The sequence below is a fragment of the Manis javanica genome, chromosome 4 (assembly GCF_040802235.1).
Source record: "Manis javanica isolate MJ-LG chromosome 4, MJ_LKY, whole genome shotgun sequence".
Lineage (NCBI taxonomy): Eukaryota > Metazoa > Chordata > Mammalia > Pholidota > Manidae > Manis > Manis javanica.
In genome coordinates, this window is record NC_133159.1 from 51,912,144 (window position 1) to 51,927,229 (window position 15,086).

Genomic DNA, 15,086 nt, shown 5'->3' on the forward strand with positions numbered 1-15,086 from the left:
GTTATCTACAGGGAGTAGGTAGAATGAATGGGGGGGCAAGGAGTAACTTCCCTGAGGGTACTTTCTTTGCAAAGTTTTGAATTTTAGAAGTATATTGATGTTTTACATAGTCAAAAAATAAAATTAAATCAAAAGGGATGAGAGGAAAAAACTAAAATTGAATACAAATAGAAACAAGAGAACCTAACTATTTCAAATGAGTAACTAATTCTTCAAAGAAACCAAATAGTTTCAAATACGGTAATTTGACTACCTACCTTTAAACTAAAGGCAAAAAAGATTGCACCCAAATCTTGAATGTTTTGCAGGTTTGTTTTTGGCAGTGCTATGAGTATAGGAATTATGAAACTATTTTGTGCATGTTGCAGGATTAAGCAAATGTGCAACTATATTGCTGCTGTTAGGAGTCAGATTACTGTTTGAAAAGAGGTGCAAAAATGGAAAGGAAGGCAAGGAAAAACCCTATCTCACTGTGAACTCATGAATTTAAAAAAGGCAAACTAATAGAAAGAATAATGGAGTTAGAAAATCACCACAGTCCAACCATCTTAGTAATAAATGACCCAGTAGATTGCCCTCCCCAGTGTGGGTGGGCATCATCCAATTCATGGAGAGTCTGAATAGAATAAAAAACAGAGCAAGGGAAAATTGGTTCCTGGCCTGCCTGTGTGAGTTGTGACATGGCTCTTCTCCTGTCCTTAGACTTGGATTTACACCATCAGCTCCCCTGGTTGTCAGGCCTTTGGACTCAGATTAGAATTACACCACTGGCTTTCCTGGGTCTCCAGCTTGCAGACTGTAGATGGTGGAGACTTAGTCTCAAAATTATATGACCCAATTCTTCATAATAAATCTATATATATGTAATTATATATAATCCATCATCAATTTGTTAATAACCATTACATCAATAATACTGTATCATCATGAATACACACAGACACACACACACACACGCACACACATATATATGCTATTGGTTTTGTTTCTCTGTAGACCCCTGACCTATATATTTTTGCCAAAATAAAAAATAAAATGTTATGATCATTTAAAATTTATGTACAAATGTTCAGTTTAACTTCAGATTTTAAAAATCCAAGCCTTGAGGTGGAGCCAAAATGGCGGAGTGAGTAGGACAGTGGGAATCTCCTCCCAAAAACATACATATTTTTGAAAATACAACAAATACAACTATCCCTAAAAGAGAGACCAGAAGACACAGGACAACAGCCAGACTACATCCACACCTGTGAGAACCCAGCGCCTGGTGAAAGGGGTAAGATAGAAGCCGCAGCCCGGCGGGACCCGAGGCACCTCACCCCAGCTCCTGGCGGGAGGAGAGGAGTCGGAGCGGGGAGGAAGAGGGAGCCCAGGACTGCTGAACACCCAGCCCTAGCCACCCGCACCAGAGTGCAGATACACAGTGCATGCGTGGGGTCCTGGATAGTAGGGAAGCAGGACAGTAAGACCTGTGAGCGGGTCCCGCAGCCAGTGCCTCTGGGACAAAGAAAAGCGAGTACTTTTTGAAAGTCTTAAAGGGACTGGGACCCCACAACTGGATGGAAGCATCCCAGGTCACAGTCCAGCAGCTGGAAGTTCCAGGGAACTCCGGGCACACTAACCTCCTGGGCAACAGCTCTGAGACCCCTCACGGAGGTAAACAGCCAAACAGCACCCCGTCCATTACCCCTCCGGGGCCCTGCCATAGCAGAGTAGCAGCCTGAGGCTGGCCACACCCACAGCAAGGGAGCTTCCTCCATACCGCCAGGCAAGATACAGACACCCAATCTACATGCAATTGCCCAACACAAGCCACTAGGGGTCGCAGTTGTCCCAGTAAAGAAAGGCCAGGAGCCAAGTGGAAAGAGTCTTGGCTCTCCCAGGTAACAGACGAGTCAATAGCACTCCACTGCACCTATCAACATGAAAAGGCAAAAAAATTTGATCCAGACAAGACTAACCCAGACATCTTTGACATCTTCTACATCTTCCTCTGAGAAGGAACCTGGGGAGATAGATTTAACCGATCTTCCTGAAAAAGAATTCAAAACAAAAGTCATAACCATGCTGATGGACTTGCAGAGAAATATGCAAGAACTAAGGAGAGAGAATACAGAAATAAAACAATCTCTGGAAGGACTTCAAAGCAGAATGGACGAGATTCAAGAGACCATTAATGGACTAGAAAACAGAGAACAGGAACGCAGAGAAGCTGATGCAGAGAGAGATAAAAGGATCTCTAGGAATAAAAGAATATTAAGAGAACTGTGTGACCAATTGAAATGGAACAATATCTGCATTATAGGGGTACCAGAAGAAGAAGAGAGAGAAAAAGGTATAGAAAGTGTCTTTGAAGAAATAATTGCTGAAAACTTCCCCAAACTAGGGGAGGAAATGGCCTCTCAGACCACAGAGGTACAGAGAACTCCCATGACAAGGGATCCAAGGAGGGCAACACCAAGACACATAATAATTAAAATGGCAAAGATCAAAAATGAGGACAGAGTATAAAAGACAGCCAGAGAGAAAAAAAAGTTCACCTACAAAGGAAAACCCATCAGGCTATCATCAGACTTCTCAACAGAAATCTTACAGGCCAGAAGAGAATGGCATGATATACTTAATGCAATGAAACAGAAGGGCCTCGAACCAAGAATACTGTATCCAGCACGATTATCATTTAAATATGAAGGAGGGATTAAACAATTCCCAGACAAGCAAAAGTTGAGGGAATTTGCCTCCCACAAATCACCTCTACAGGGCTTCTTACAGGGATTGTTCTAGAAGGGAGCACTCCTAAAAAGAGCACAGAACAAAACACACAACATATGAAGAATGGAGGAGGAGGAATAAGAAGGGAGAGAGATAAAGAATCATCTGACCGTGTTTATAATAGCTCAATAAGCGAGTTAAGTTAGACAGTAAGATAGTAAAGAAGCTAACCTTGAACCTTTGATAACCACAAACTTAAAGCCTGCAATGGCAATAAGTACATACCTTTCATTAATCACCCTAAATGTAAATGGACTGAATGCACCAATCAAAAGACACAGAGTAATAGAATGGATAAAAAAGCAAGACTCATCCATATGCTGCTTACAAGAGACTCACCTCAAACCCAAAGACATGCACAGACTTAAAGTCAAGGGATGGAAAAAGATATTCCATGCAAACAACAGGGAGAAAAAAGCAAGTGTTGCAGTACCAGTATCAGACAAAATAGATTTCAAAACAAAGAAAGTAACAAGAGATAAGGAAGGACATTACATAATGATAAAGGGGTCAGTCCAACAAGAGGATATAACCATTATAAATATATATGCACCCAATACAGGAGCACCAGCATATGTGAAACAAATACTAACAGAATTAAAGGAGGAAATAGAATGCAATGCATTCATTCTGGGATGGAGCTATGCTCAGTGAAATAAGCCAGGTGGAGAAAGACAAGTACCAAATGATTTCACTCATATGTGGAGTATAAAAACAAAAGAAAACTGAAGGAACAAAACAGCAGCAGAAGCACAGAACCCAAGAATGGACTGACAGTTACCAAAGGGAAAGGGACTGGGGAGGACGGGTGGGAAGGGAGGGATAAGGGCGGGAAAAAAGAAAGGGGGCATTACGATTAACATGTACAGTGAAGGGGGAGCCTAGTAAACATAATGTCCTTCATGTAATTGTAGATTAATGATACCAAAATAAAATTTTTAAAAAATCCAAGTCCTTAGAATAGTTTTACAAGATAATTAAAGAAATCTAAACACTGTATGCACAATAATAATAAATGCAGAATTACTAAAGTTAACAAGATAGATTTATTGACTAGGAGTGAGTAACTTTATAATGAGTAGAAAAACAATCAGAAGTACATTTTATATATTGTAAGTTATCTTGGCTTGTCCTTAAATGCACTAATTCTGATACCAGCTCATAAATAATGGGGCTCTTGAAACAAATATTGAGAGAAATTATATAAATATAGGCAAATTCCTAAGTGATCCATAAGAAAGTTTCATGCTCCTCCCTTGCTATGTGAAAGCTCACTGCTATGGGAGCTATAAGCAAATTGATGGATTCAGAAGAAAAATGGGAAGGAACTATGAAAAGCTACAATAGCTTAAGTGGACCAGACCTGATTTAGGGGGAAAGCAACAGGTAAGTTTGGCCTGATTATGTGGTACCACCGTTGTCCAAAAACATTTCCTCCTTCACTGCTACTTTTACTTCTAAGTTTTTTATATTTCATATAACTATACCAGAAATTTATTTGGTTTAGCAGCCTATATGCTTTCAAATAAAAGATTATATATGATTCAGAAATTGTTACTTGCCATTTGCTTTCACTGTATGTCATTTTGCACAATTTGAGTTTTTTACTATGTACAAAGATTGCCTACTTGAATATACATTAAATAAGTGAAACAAATGCTTTCCTCTTAACGTCTGGTTGAGACTGGTTTCACTGAGGAAATATGAACTTTGATTAGGGGAAGGAAGGAGTAGTAATTTACAACAGATACATTTGTGTGATAGGACACATGAACGGAGCTGGGGGATATGGCTAGGGAAAGCTGCTAGTAAAAGCAGACAAAGGGGTAGTGATAAATGTAGGAGATGCCAAATAAGGAGATTTCTTTGATAAACTTCCTTTCATTCCTATTGTACTCTAAATGACACTCACTTTCCATATCTTTTAATCTAGACTACTACTGATCAATACCATAGTTCAGCTACATTATGAAAAAAAAATAGACTGTGGCCCTGGCCTGGGGTTATAACCACAAATATAATAGTATTGTATGGAAAATGCATTCTGAGTTCCACCCAAATGACTTAAAAAACATTTTGAAATATAACCTATAACCTATTTCTAAGTTAGGGAAGGTATATTAATTCTCAACATAAGACTGTAAGCTCCCAATGGCTAGGTACTTCATCATCTTCATCTTTACTTGCCTATCTTACTGTGTGGCACAAAGAAGATACAGCTGGAAGGGTAAATGAGCTGAATATATGAACTAGTCTGAAAATTTAACCCTGTTCTGCTTAATTCAATTTTTCCAGCCTCAGCAATAGATACATTCTTTCCAGAATACACAGGCAGTAGCTTTCTGCAGATAATAACTTCTATCACGGCACCACTGACCGACCAATATGAAAATGGTTGGCTGCTGGTATGTAAGCCTTCTAGGTTCCTACAGATCCTTTACTCTGCTGGCTTTACTGTGTTTCTAGGTCTTGCACCAGGTATTTGTTAGACATTATGTTACCAGACAATGTATTACTTCTCCATCTATGTAAATCTGTAAAGGGTATTTTCCTCAGTTTTATCCTAAACTGGTCTCTTATGCATGGGGCTGGGGGAACTGAGCTCAGTAAGAGTACTGAAATTAAGTTATCATATACTACCATCATATAAACACTGCAAAACACATCACAAGTGAAGTCTTTTAGTTACTTTAAGAAAGAATACTTCCACTTGGGTATAAACTATTAATTTCTGCAAAGAAATGGTTTCTCTTAAATTATTACTTTAACAAATATGGGCCTCTTCTTTCAAGACACATATGTATATTATGTCAAAAACAACAAACTTACTCATCATTGTCTTCTGTTGTAGATTCCTTTCTTTTAGTAAAAGTGAGGTCATTCATTCTTTTTCTCTTTCCTATACATGCATGATAAAAAGAACATAAAGGAAAAATTGTCGGATTTTAAACAAAATTTAGGTACCCAAATTTTAAATAGAAAATAAAAGGGTAGATAAATGAGAGGGGTGTTAGAAAAGAAAAAGTATCCTTAAATTTACTATTGGAAAATTTTTTCACTATTATGAATAACTTTTCAATGGCCATTTTGTTTTTATTTCCCATTCTCCTAATTTCTTATTCATGATGACATGGCATAAAAACAACAATCTTTTGAATAAAATTTCCATCAGGACTTGGTATATTAAACAGAAAATTAGGGAAAACTAATTTGATAATACACTTAGTTTAATATACATTAACTTTACTAGATATAAGATACTTTCATCAAATATTTTAATAAAAAATATCATTAAACTTTCCAGTTTGCATTTTTTTGTGTCTCAAAGTTAACAAAAAGAGATATATTAGTGTCCAGAAAATAGTGAGTTCCTAATGATATCACAGTAAAATAAATTTGATTTTAAGGGTAGAATCACGTGATTCTTTCATGCACACTGATTTAGCAAAGTTTTTGGAAAGATCTTCAGTGCCTACTGAAATATTTCACTCACTGAAGTATTTATTTTAGGAAATAATAAAGGAAATAAATGATTAAATTCTATCCACTTAAAATGCTATGTAGTTATAATGCTATTGCTTACCTAAACTTTCACAAGTTGACAAAAGCACAAATGAAAACACAGATGTAATTAAGTTATAATTCTTCAAATGTGCGCTAGCTTGAAATTTAAGTTCAACTTTATTGCTATAGAACATGATGTTTGCACTTATTAGTGGTCAAGTAGACAATTAATGAGCTGATCATTTAGTTGTTTGCTCTACAGAACTGTGTAGTTCTCTATATGCTATATACTTTAAACATATTTGATGCATAAGTATTTGAGGATACAATAGTATAAAGATTTTTTTAAATTGAAATATATTCATACACAATATTATATTGGTTTAAAGTATACAACATAGTGGTGCAACAGTTACTCACATTATTAAGTCCTCACCCCAACTACTGCAGTGACTGTCAACACAGAAAGACATTATAGAACCATTGGCTATATTCTCCATACTATATGATCATCCTTCTGACCATCTTAAATTATGATTGAGATTTTTGTGTCTCTTTATCCCCCCTTCCCTCCTCACTCACCCACCCCAATCACTCTCCCATGGTAACCAGAAGTCACTTCTGTGTCTACAAGTCTATTGCTATTTTGTTCATTTAGTTTTTTTTGTTTTTAAATTCCAAAAATAAGTAGAATGTTATTTGTCTTTCTCCACCTGGCTTATTTCACTTAGCATGATATCCTCTAGGTCCATCCATGTTGTTGTAAATGGCAGGATTTCTTTCTTTTTTTATGGCTGAATAATATTCCATTGTATATATGTACCACCTTTTTTATTGACATATTTGTAGTTTATTTCATTTATTTTTTTAAAATTCTAAGTCTTTTTCTCCAGAAATTAACCCAAACATATATGGTCAATTAATATTTGATAAAGGAGCCATGGACATACAATGGCAAAATGACAGTCTCTTCAACAGATGGTGCTGGCAAAACTGGACAGCTACATGTAGGAGAATGAAACTGGACCATTGTCTAACCCCATATACAAAGGTAAACTCAAAATGGATCAAAGACCTGAATGTAAGTCATGAAACCATTAAACTCTTGGAAAAAAACATAGGCAAAAACCTCTTAGACATAAACATGAGTGACCTCTTCTTGAACATATCTCCCCGGGCAAGGAAAACAACAGCAAAAATGAGCAAGTGGGACTACATTAAGCTGAAAAGCTTCTGTACAGCGAAAGACACCATCAATAGAACAAAAAGGAACCCTACAGTATGGGAGAATATATTTGAAAATGACAAATCCGATAAAGGCTTCACGTCCAGAATATATAAAGAGCTCACACGCCTCAACAAACAAAAAACAAATAACCCAATTAAAAAATGGGCAGAGGAACTCAACAGACAGTTCTCTAAAAAAGAAATACAGATGGCCAACAGACACATGAAAAGATGCTCCACATCGCTAATTATCAGAGAAATGCAAATTAAAACTACAATGAGGTATCACCTCACACCAGTAAGGATAGCTGTCATCCAAAAGACAAACAACAACAAATGTTGGCAAGGCTGTGGAGAAAGGGGAACCCTCCTACACTGCTGGTGGGAATGTAAATTAGTTCAACCATTGTGGAAAGCAGTATGGAGGTTCATCAAAATGCTCAAAACAGACCTACCATATGACCCAGGAATTCCACTCCTACGAATTTACCCTAAGAACGCAGCAATCAAGTTTGAGAAAGACAGATGCACCCCTATGTTTATTGCAGCACTATTTACAATAGCCAAGAATTGGAAGCAACCTAAATGTCCATCGGTAGATGAATGGATAAAGAAGATGTGGTACATATACACAATGGAATACTACTCAGCCATAAGAAGTGGAAAAATCCAACCATTTGCAGCAACATGGATGGAGCTGGAGAGTATGTTCAGTGAAATAAGCCAAGCAGAGAAAGAGAAATACCAAATGATTTCACTCATCTGAGGAGTATAGGAACAAAGGAAAAACTGAAGGAACAAAACAGCAGCGGAATTACAGAACCCAAAAATGGACTAACAGGTACCAAAGGGAAAGGAACTGGGGAGGATGGGTGGGCAGGGAGGGATAAGGGGGGGGGAGAAGAAGGTGGGTATTAAGATTAGCATGCATGGGGGGGAGGGAGAAAGGGGAGGGTGGGTTGCACAACACAGAGAGGACAAGTAGTGACTCTACAACATTTTGCTAAGCTGATGGACAGTAACCGTAATGTGGTTGTTAGGGGGGACCTGATATAGGGGAGAGCATAGTAAACATAGTATTCTTCATGTAAGTGTAGATTAAAAATTAAAAAAAAAAAAAAAGAAAGAAAGAAAGAAAAGGGGGATTACTCCTTGATAGGATAAAACTATTGGTAAATCAAAGATCAACGCATGCTTTAAATATCCTTAATGTTGATCACTTAAAGGGTGTCAGATGATCAGCTATGGAGGTACTCTTTTCTGATAATACTCCTTTCTCTTAATAAAAAAAAAAAAAAAAAAAGCAGTTACTGTGTGCTGACCTCCAATGAGTTCTGCACAGTGGTATAGAGGGCATGTCAAAGTGTGGGCAAAGGGTCTGTTTGTTTCTACGCAGAAGATCAAGGCCTAGCTTGGATACCCAGAAAATGAACTAAGATACGATATGAGGAGGAGCTTCCGGCATCAGCACTCTCTGGAGGACTTGTGCCAGGGGGATGATCATCAAAAAGCCTCCACAGGGATCCGGATGATGCTGCGGTTGTGGCTGCATCCAGTCCACCGTCTCCTGGACTTGCCATAGGAATGAGGAGGGAGATGTCTAGGCTGGCATGTGCATACAGTGAGACAACAAATTTGACCGGATCTGTACTGTTGGAACTCAACCAGGAGTTGGGAGGGGTGCAAGTTGTAGCACTCCAAAATCTCATGACTATAGACTATCTACGGTTAAAAGAACATATGGGATGTGAACAGATCCCAGAAATGGGCTGCTTTAATTTGTCTGATTGTTCAAGTACAGTTGGACAATACCCATCATATCATAGATAAATTTTCGCAAATGCCTAGGGTGCCTAAATGGTTTTCTTGGCTTCACTGGAGATGGATGGTAATTATAGATTTGCTTTGTTTATGTCACCGTATTCCTATTATGTTAATATGTGTGTGCAAATTAGTTAGTAGTTTAAAACCTATGCATATTTAAGGTACTCTACAAGAAGATATGTCAAAGAAATAATCAATCCTCCCATGTTTCCTTCCATATGCTACCTCTATAGCTTTTCTTCTTCCTTCCTAATTACAACCCTTAAATAGAATTCGTGCCTCATATCGAATTTACCGAGTATCATAATTCCTCCAGGTGGTAAAGATACCTCGAGACAAGTGCTGGGCATAGAAGCCACAGGGCATAAACCTGCAAAGAAGTAAAAAGCTAACCTTTTCAAACAATATGGCTTCTCTCTCACTTACCAACTTTACATTTCCCTGTATGGCCCCGGAAGATGGCTGGTTAGCCAGAGACGGGTAAGATTCCTCAAGGGAGGAACAACCTAAGACAGGCACAGTCACATGGGGGCCATCAGGTGAGATTTTGGGGATCAACAGAGGTGAGGCTCAGAACCTCACCCCCCCTGCTTTGAGAGAAATCTTATGCATCCGTGGATGTTTTGCTGCCCTTGTCTAGCTTGGATTAACACATAGTCTACAGGCACACACCTGATCATCTACATTTGCCCTCTTACAGCACTAAACTATGTTTTCTACCTTTATCTTGCATCTACCTACCACTTCAGCATTTTATTAAAAATAAAAATAATAATAATAATAGAGCGAGAAATGTGGGATCAACATATAAATCAAGTACAAAAATCAAATGAATATTCATGTTTGACCTGATTGTTTATGGGTCATAATGCGTGATCAAAACCGAAAGTTTCTGTGATGAATGCCCTTGTACTGTTCACCATGTAAGAATTTATTCACTATGTAAGAATTCGTTCACCATGTAAGAACTTGTTTGTTATGCTTCAGAAGATTGGAGACTGACGAGAATTAGGCTTGAGATGGATTAATGATTGTACATTGAGCATTGACCCCCTTATACAGAATTTTATTGTTGTTAACAACCATTTGATCAATAAATATGAGAGATGCCCTCTCAAAAAAAAATTGTTACATACATATTGACTACATACTGAAATGATAGTATTTGTATATATTGGGTGAAATAAAATGCATTAAAATAAAAAAATGCAATCCACAATTCTGAATTGTTCTGCTATTTAAATCTGATTTTCTTCAGAAATGATGCCTAAATCCAGAAGAAATAGCCTGATTACCTGAAATAAAACCATTGTATTATTTATACATGTAAAAAAAAAAATTCTAAGTCTTTTTTTGAGAAAATAAAATTAATGCAATGCAAATCAGAACACACGATTTCTAAAATTTCCAACAAACCAAAGTAATTTTGGTACATAAATTAACCCATTTATTTTTGTCTACCAGTACTTCAAATGGCAGCACTTCTACATGTCTTTCAATTTCTTCACTCTTCTTATAGCCAACTTTACAGTGACAGGTGAAGTGGTAGGTCCAGGAACCACCAGCTACTATTTTCATGCAGAATCCCTAAAGCTTGTTTCTTCATCTTGGTTTTGCCATGAAAGGACCAAGTGTACTTGGTGTGCTGGCTTATTTCAATTTTCTTCACCATTTTCCTGAAGGAGGTACCAAAATAGGTATCATATTTACCAATGATTCCAACCTTCTTAGTGCATTTAGCCATGTCAATGTCAACTAGGTGCAAGCAGAGAGAGTGACATTTTTGTGCTTTATGCTTAGTAATTTTTTCCTTTCAATAGTCTGTATATGAATTGGTCAATGCTAGTATGCTGTTGTTCTAATTTTATTTTTTTAGGACATACAGATGTCAGAAATGTTTAATTTTTCTCTAGAAATGAATTTCTCCCCCTTTCTGCTTAATTAAATTTTTTAAATTTCTGCTTAATTTTTTTAAGTATTGTTGATATACCATCATATATTGGTTGCAAGTATACAACACAGTAGTTCAACAGTTACCCATATTATTAAATCCTCACCCAGACTAGAACAGTTACTGTCTGTCAACATAGGAAGATGTTAGAGAATCAGTGATTACATTCTCCATGCTGTATTACTATCCCCATGACCAACTTATAATTAAGAATTTTTGTGTCCCTTTATCCTCGTCACCCTCCCCATCCACCCACCCTAACCCATCCCCTGTGGTAACCACCAGTCACTTCTCAATATCTGTGAGTTTACTGCTATTTTGTTCATTTTATTTTGTTTTGTTTTTACATTCTACAAATAAGTGAAATCAAATGGTATTTCTCTTTCTCTGCCTGGCTTATTTCACTTAGCATAAGACCCTCTAGGTCCATCCATATAGTTGCAAATGGCAAGATTTCTTTTTTATATTCCATTGTGTATATGCACCACATTTTTACCCATTTATCTACTGATGGACACAGGTTTCTTACATAACTTGGCTATTGTAAATAATGTGGTGATAAACATAGGGATACATATATCTTTTTGAATCAGGGATTTAAATTGGGTAAATTCCTAAAAGTGGAATTACTGGGTCATATGGCACTTCTTAGTATTTTAAGGACCTCATACTGCTTTACATAGCGGTTGTACCAATTTACATTCCCACCAACAGTGTAGGAGGGTTCCCTTTTCCTCCCTACCACCCCACCAACACTTTTTATTTCTTATCTTTTGGATAGTGGCCATTCTGACTGGTGTGAGGTAATAGATATCTCATTGTGTTTTTGATTTGCATTTCCCTGATGAGTAGTGATGTGGAATATCTTTTTATATACCTGCTGGCCATCTGTATTTCTTCTTTGGAGAAATGTCTGTCCAGGACATCTGCCCATTTTTTAAATCAGATTGAGTTTCTGGTGTTGAATCATATGAGTTTTTTTTTTTATAATGGTATCATTAATATACAATTACATGAGCAACATTGTGGTTAGTAGATTCCCCCCATTATCAAGTCCCTCCCCCACATACCCCATTACAGTCACTGTCCATCAGTATGTAAAATGCTATAGAGTCACTACTTGTCTTCTCTGTGCTATACTGCCTTGCACGTGGCACCGCCTATATTATGTATGGTAATCGTAATGCCCCTTATTCCCATTATCCCTCCCTTCCCACCCATACTCCCCAGTCCCTTTCCTTTTAGTAACTGTTAGACCATTCTTGGGCTCTGTCAGTCTGCTGCTGTTTCATTCCTTCAGTTTTTCTTTGTTCTTTTTTTTTTTTAATTTTATTTTGGTATCATTAATCTACAATTACATGAAGGACATTATGTTCACTAGGCTCCCCCCCTCACCAAGTCCTCCCCACATACCCATTCACAGTCACTGTCCTTAAGCATAGTAAGATGCTGTAAAATCACTATTTGTCTTCTCTATGTTGCACAGCCCTCCCCATGCCACCCCCCACACTATACATGTTAATTGTAATGCCCCCTTTCTTTTTTCCCGCCCTTATCCCTCCCTTCCCACCCGTCCTCCCCAGTCCCTTTCCCGTTGGTAACTGTTAGCCGATTCTTGGGTTCTGTGCTTCTGCTGCTCTTTTGTTCCTTCAGTTTTCTTTTGTTCTTATAGTCCACATATGAGTGAAATCATTTGGTACTTGTCTTTCTCTGCCTGGATTATTTCACTGAGCATAATACCCTCTAGCTCCATCCATGTTGTTGCAAAAGGTAGGATTTGTTTTCTTCTTATGGCTGAATAACATTCCATTGTGTATATCTACCATCTCTTCTTATCCATTTATCTATTGATGGACACTTAGGTTGCTTCCATTTCTTGGCTATTGTAAATAGTGCTGCAATAAACATAGGGGTGCATTTGTCTTTTTCAACCTGGGCTCCTGCATTCTTAGGGTAAATTCCTAGGAGTGGAATTCCTGGGTCAAATGGTATTTCTATTTTGAGTTTTTTGAGGAACCTCCATACTGCTTTCCACATGGTTGAACTAGTTTACATTCCCACCAGCAGTGTAGGAGGGTTCCCCTTTCTTTACATCCTCACCGACATTTGCTGTTGTTTGTCTTTTGGATGTTGGCCATCCTAACTGCTGTGAGGTGATATCTCATTGTGTTTTAATTTGCATTTCTCTGATGATTAGCGATATGGAGCATCTTTTCATGTGCCTGTTGGCTATCTGAATTTCTTCTTTGGAGAAGTGTCTGTTCAGATCCTCTGCCCATTTTTTAATTGGATTATTTGCTTTTTGTTTGTTGAGGTGCGTGAGGTCTTTATATATTTTGGATGTCAACCCTTTATTGGATCTGTCATTTATGAATATATTCCCCCATACTGTAGGATGCCTTTTTGTTCTGATGGTGTCCTTTGCTGTACAGAAGCCTTTTAGTTTGATATAGTCCCACTTGTTCATTTTTGCTTTTGTTTCCTTTGCCTGTGGAGATACGTTCATGAAGTTGCTTATGTTTATATTCAAGAGTTTTGTCTATGTTTTCTTCTAAGAGTTTTATGGTTTCATGACTTACATTCAGGTCTTTGATCCATTTCAAGTTTACTTTTGTGTATAGAGTTAGACAATAATCCAGTTTCATTCTCTTGTATGCAGCTGTCCAGTTTTCCCAACACTAGTTATTGAAGAGGCTGTCTTTTTCCCACTGTATATTCATGACTCCTTTTTCATATATTAATTGACCATATATGTTTGGGTTTATACTGGGCTCTCTATTTAGTTCCATTCATCTGTGGGTCTTTTCTTGTGCCAGCACCAATTTGTTTTGATTACTGTGGCTTTGTAGTAGACCTTGAAGTCAGGGAGAGTAATGCCCCCAGTTTTGTTCTTTCTCAGGATTGTTTTGGCTATTTTGGGTCTTTTGTGGCTCCACATGCACTTTAGAACTATTTGTTCTAGTTCATTAAAAAATGCTGTTGATATTGTGATAGGAACTGCACCAAATCTGTAAATTGCTTTAGGCAGGATGGCCATTTTGATAATGTTAACTCTTCCTATCCATGAGCATGGGAGAGATTTCCATTTATTGGTGTCTTTTTTGATTTCTGGCATGAGTGTCTTACAGTTTTCAGAGTAAAGGTCTTTCACCTTCTTGGTTAGCTTTATTCCCAGGTATTTTATTCTGTTTTATGCAATTGTAAGTTGAATTGCTTTCCTGAATTCTCTTTCTGCTAGTTCACTGTTAGCATATAGGAATGCAACAGATTTATGTATATTGATTTTGTATCCTGCAATTTTAATGAATCCAGTGATAGTTCTAATAGTTTTTGGGATCTTTGTGGTTTTCTGTATTAAATATGATGTCATTTGCAAACAGTGACAGTTTAACTTCTCCTTACCAATTTGGATGCCTTTTATCTCTGTATCTTATCTGATTACTATGGCTAGGACCTCCAGTATGTTGAATGAAAGTAGTTAGAGTGGACATCCTTGTCTTGTTTCTGATCTTACAGGAAAAGCTTTCAGCTTTTCACCATTAAGTCTCATGCTAGCTGTGGGTTTGTCATATATGGTCTTTATTATGTTGAGGTACATATGCTCTACACCCATTTTTTGAGAGTTATCATGAATGAATGTTGAATTTTATCAAATGCTTTTTCAGCATGTATTGAGATAAGTACGTCCTTTTTACCCTTCCTTTTGTTAATGTAGTATATTACAGTGATGGATTTATGAGTATTATATCATACTTGCATCCCTGGTATAAATTCCACTTGATCATGATGGATGATCCTTTTGATGTAT

The 15,086-nt window shown here is 37.4% G+C and overlaps 1 protein-coding gene and 1 pseudogene across 3 annotated transcripts in view; both read right to left on the reverse strand.

Annotated features, from left to right (window-relative positions):
* The window catches only part of ITGB3BP (integrin subunit beta 3 binding protein), a 111,142-nt gene that overhangs the window by 37,329 nt on the left and 58,727 nt on the right, over positions 1–15,086 (reverse strand). For all 3 annotated transcript variants that reach the window (XM_073234066.1, XM_037024292.2, XM_073234065.1), the window contains exon 4: positions 5,602–5,671. In XM_073234066.1, coding sequence (XP_073090167.1) covers positions 5,602–5,671 — 70 coding nt within the window. The remainder of the gene's footprint in view (positions 1–5,601; positions 5,672–15,086) is intronic.
* On the reverse strand, positions 10,812–11,757 carry LOC118973536 (large ribosomal subunit protein eL43-like; annotated as a pseudogene).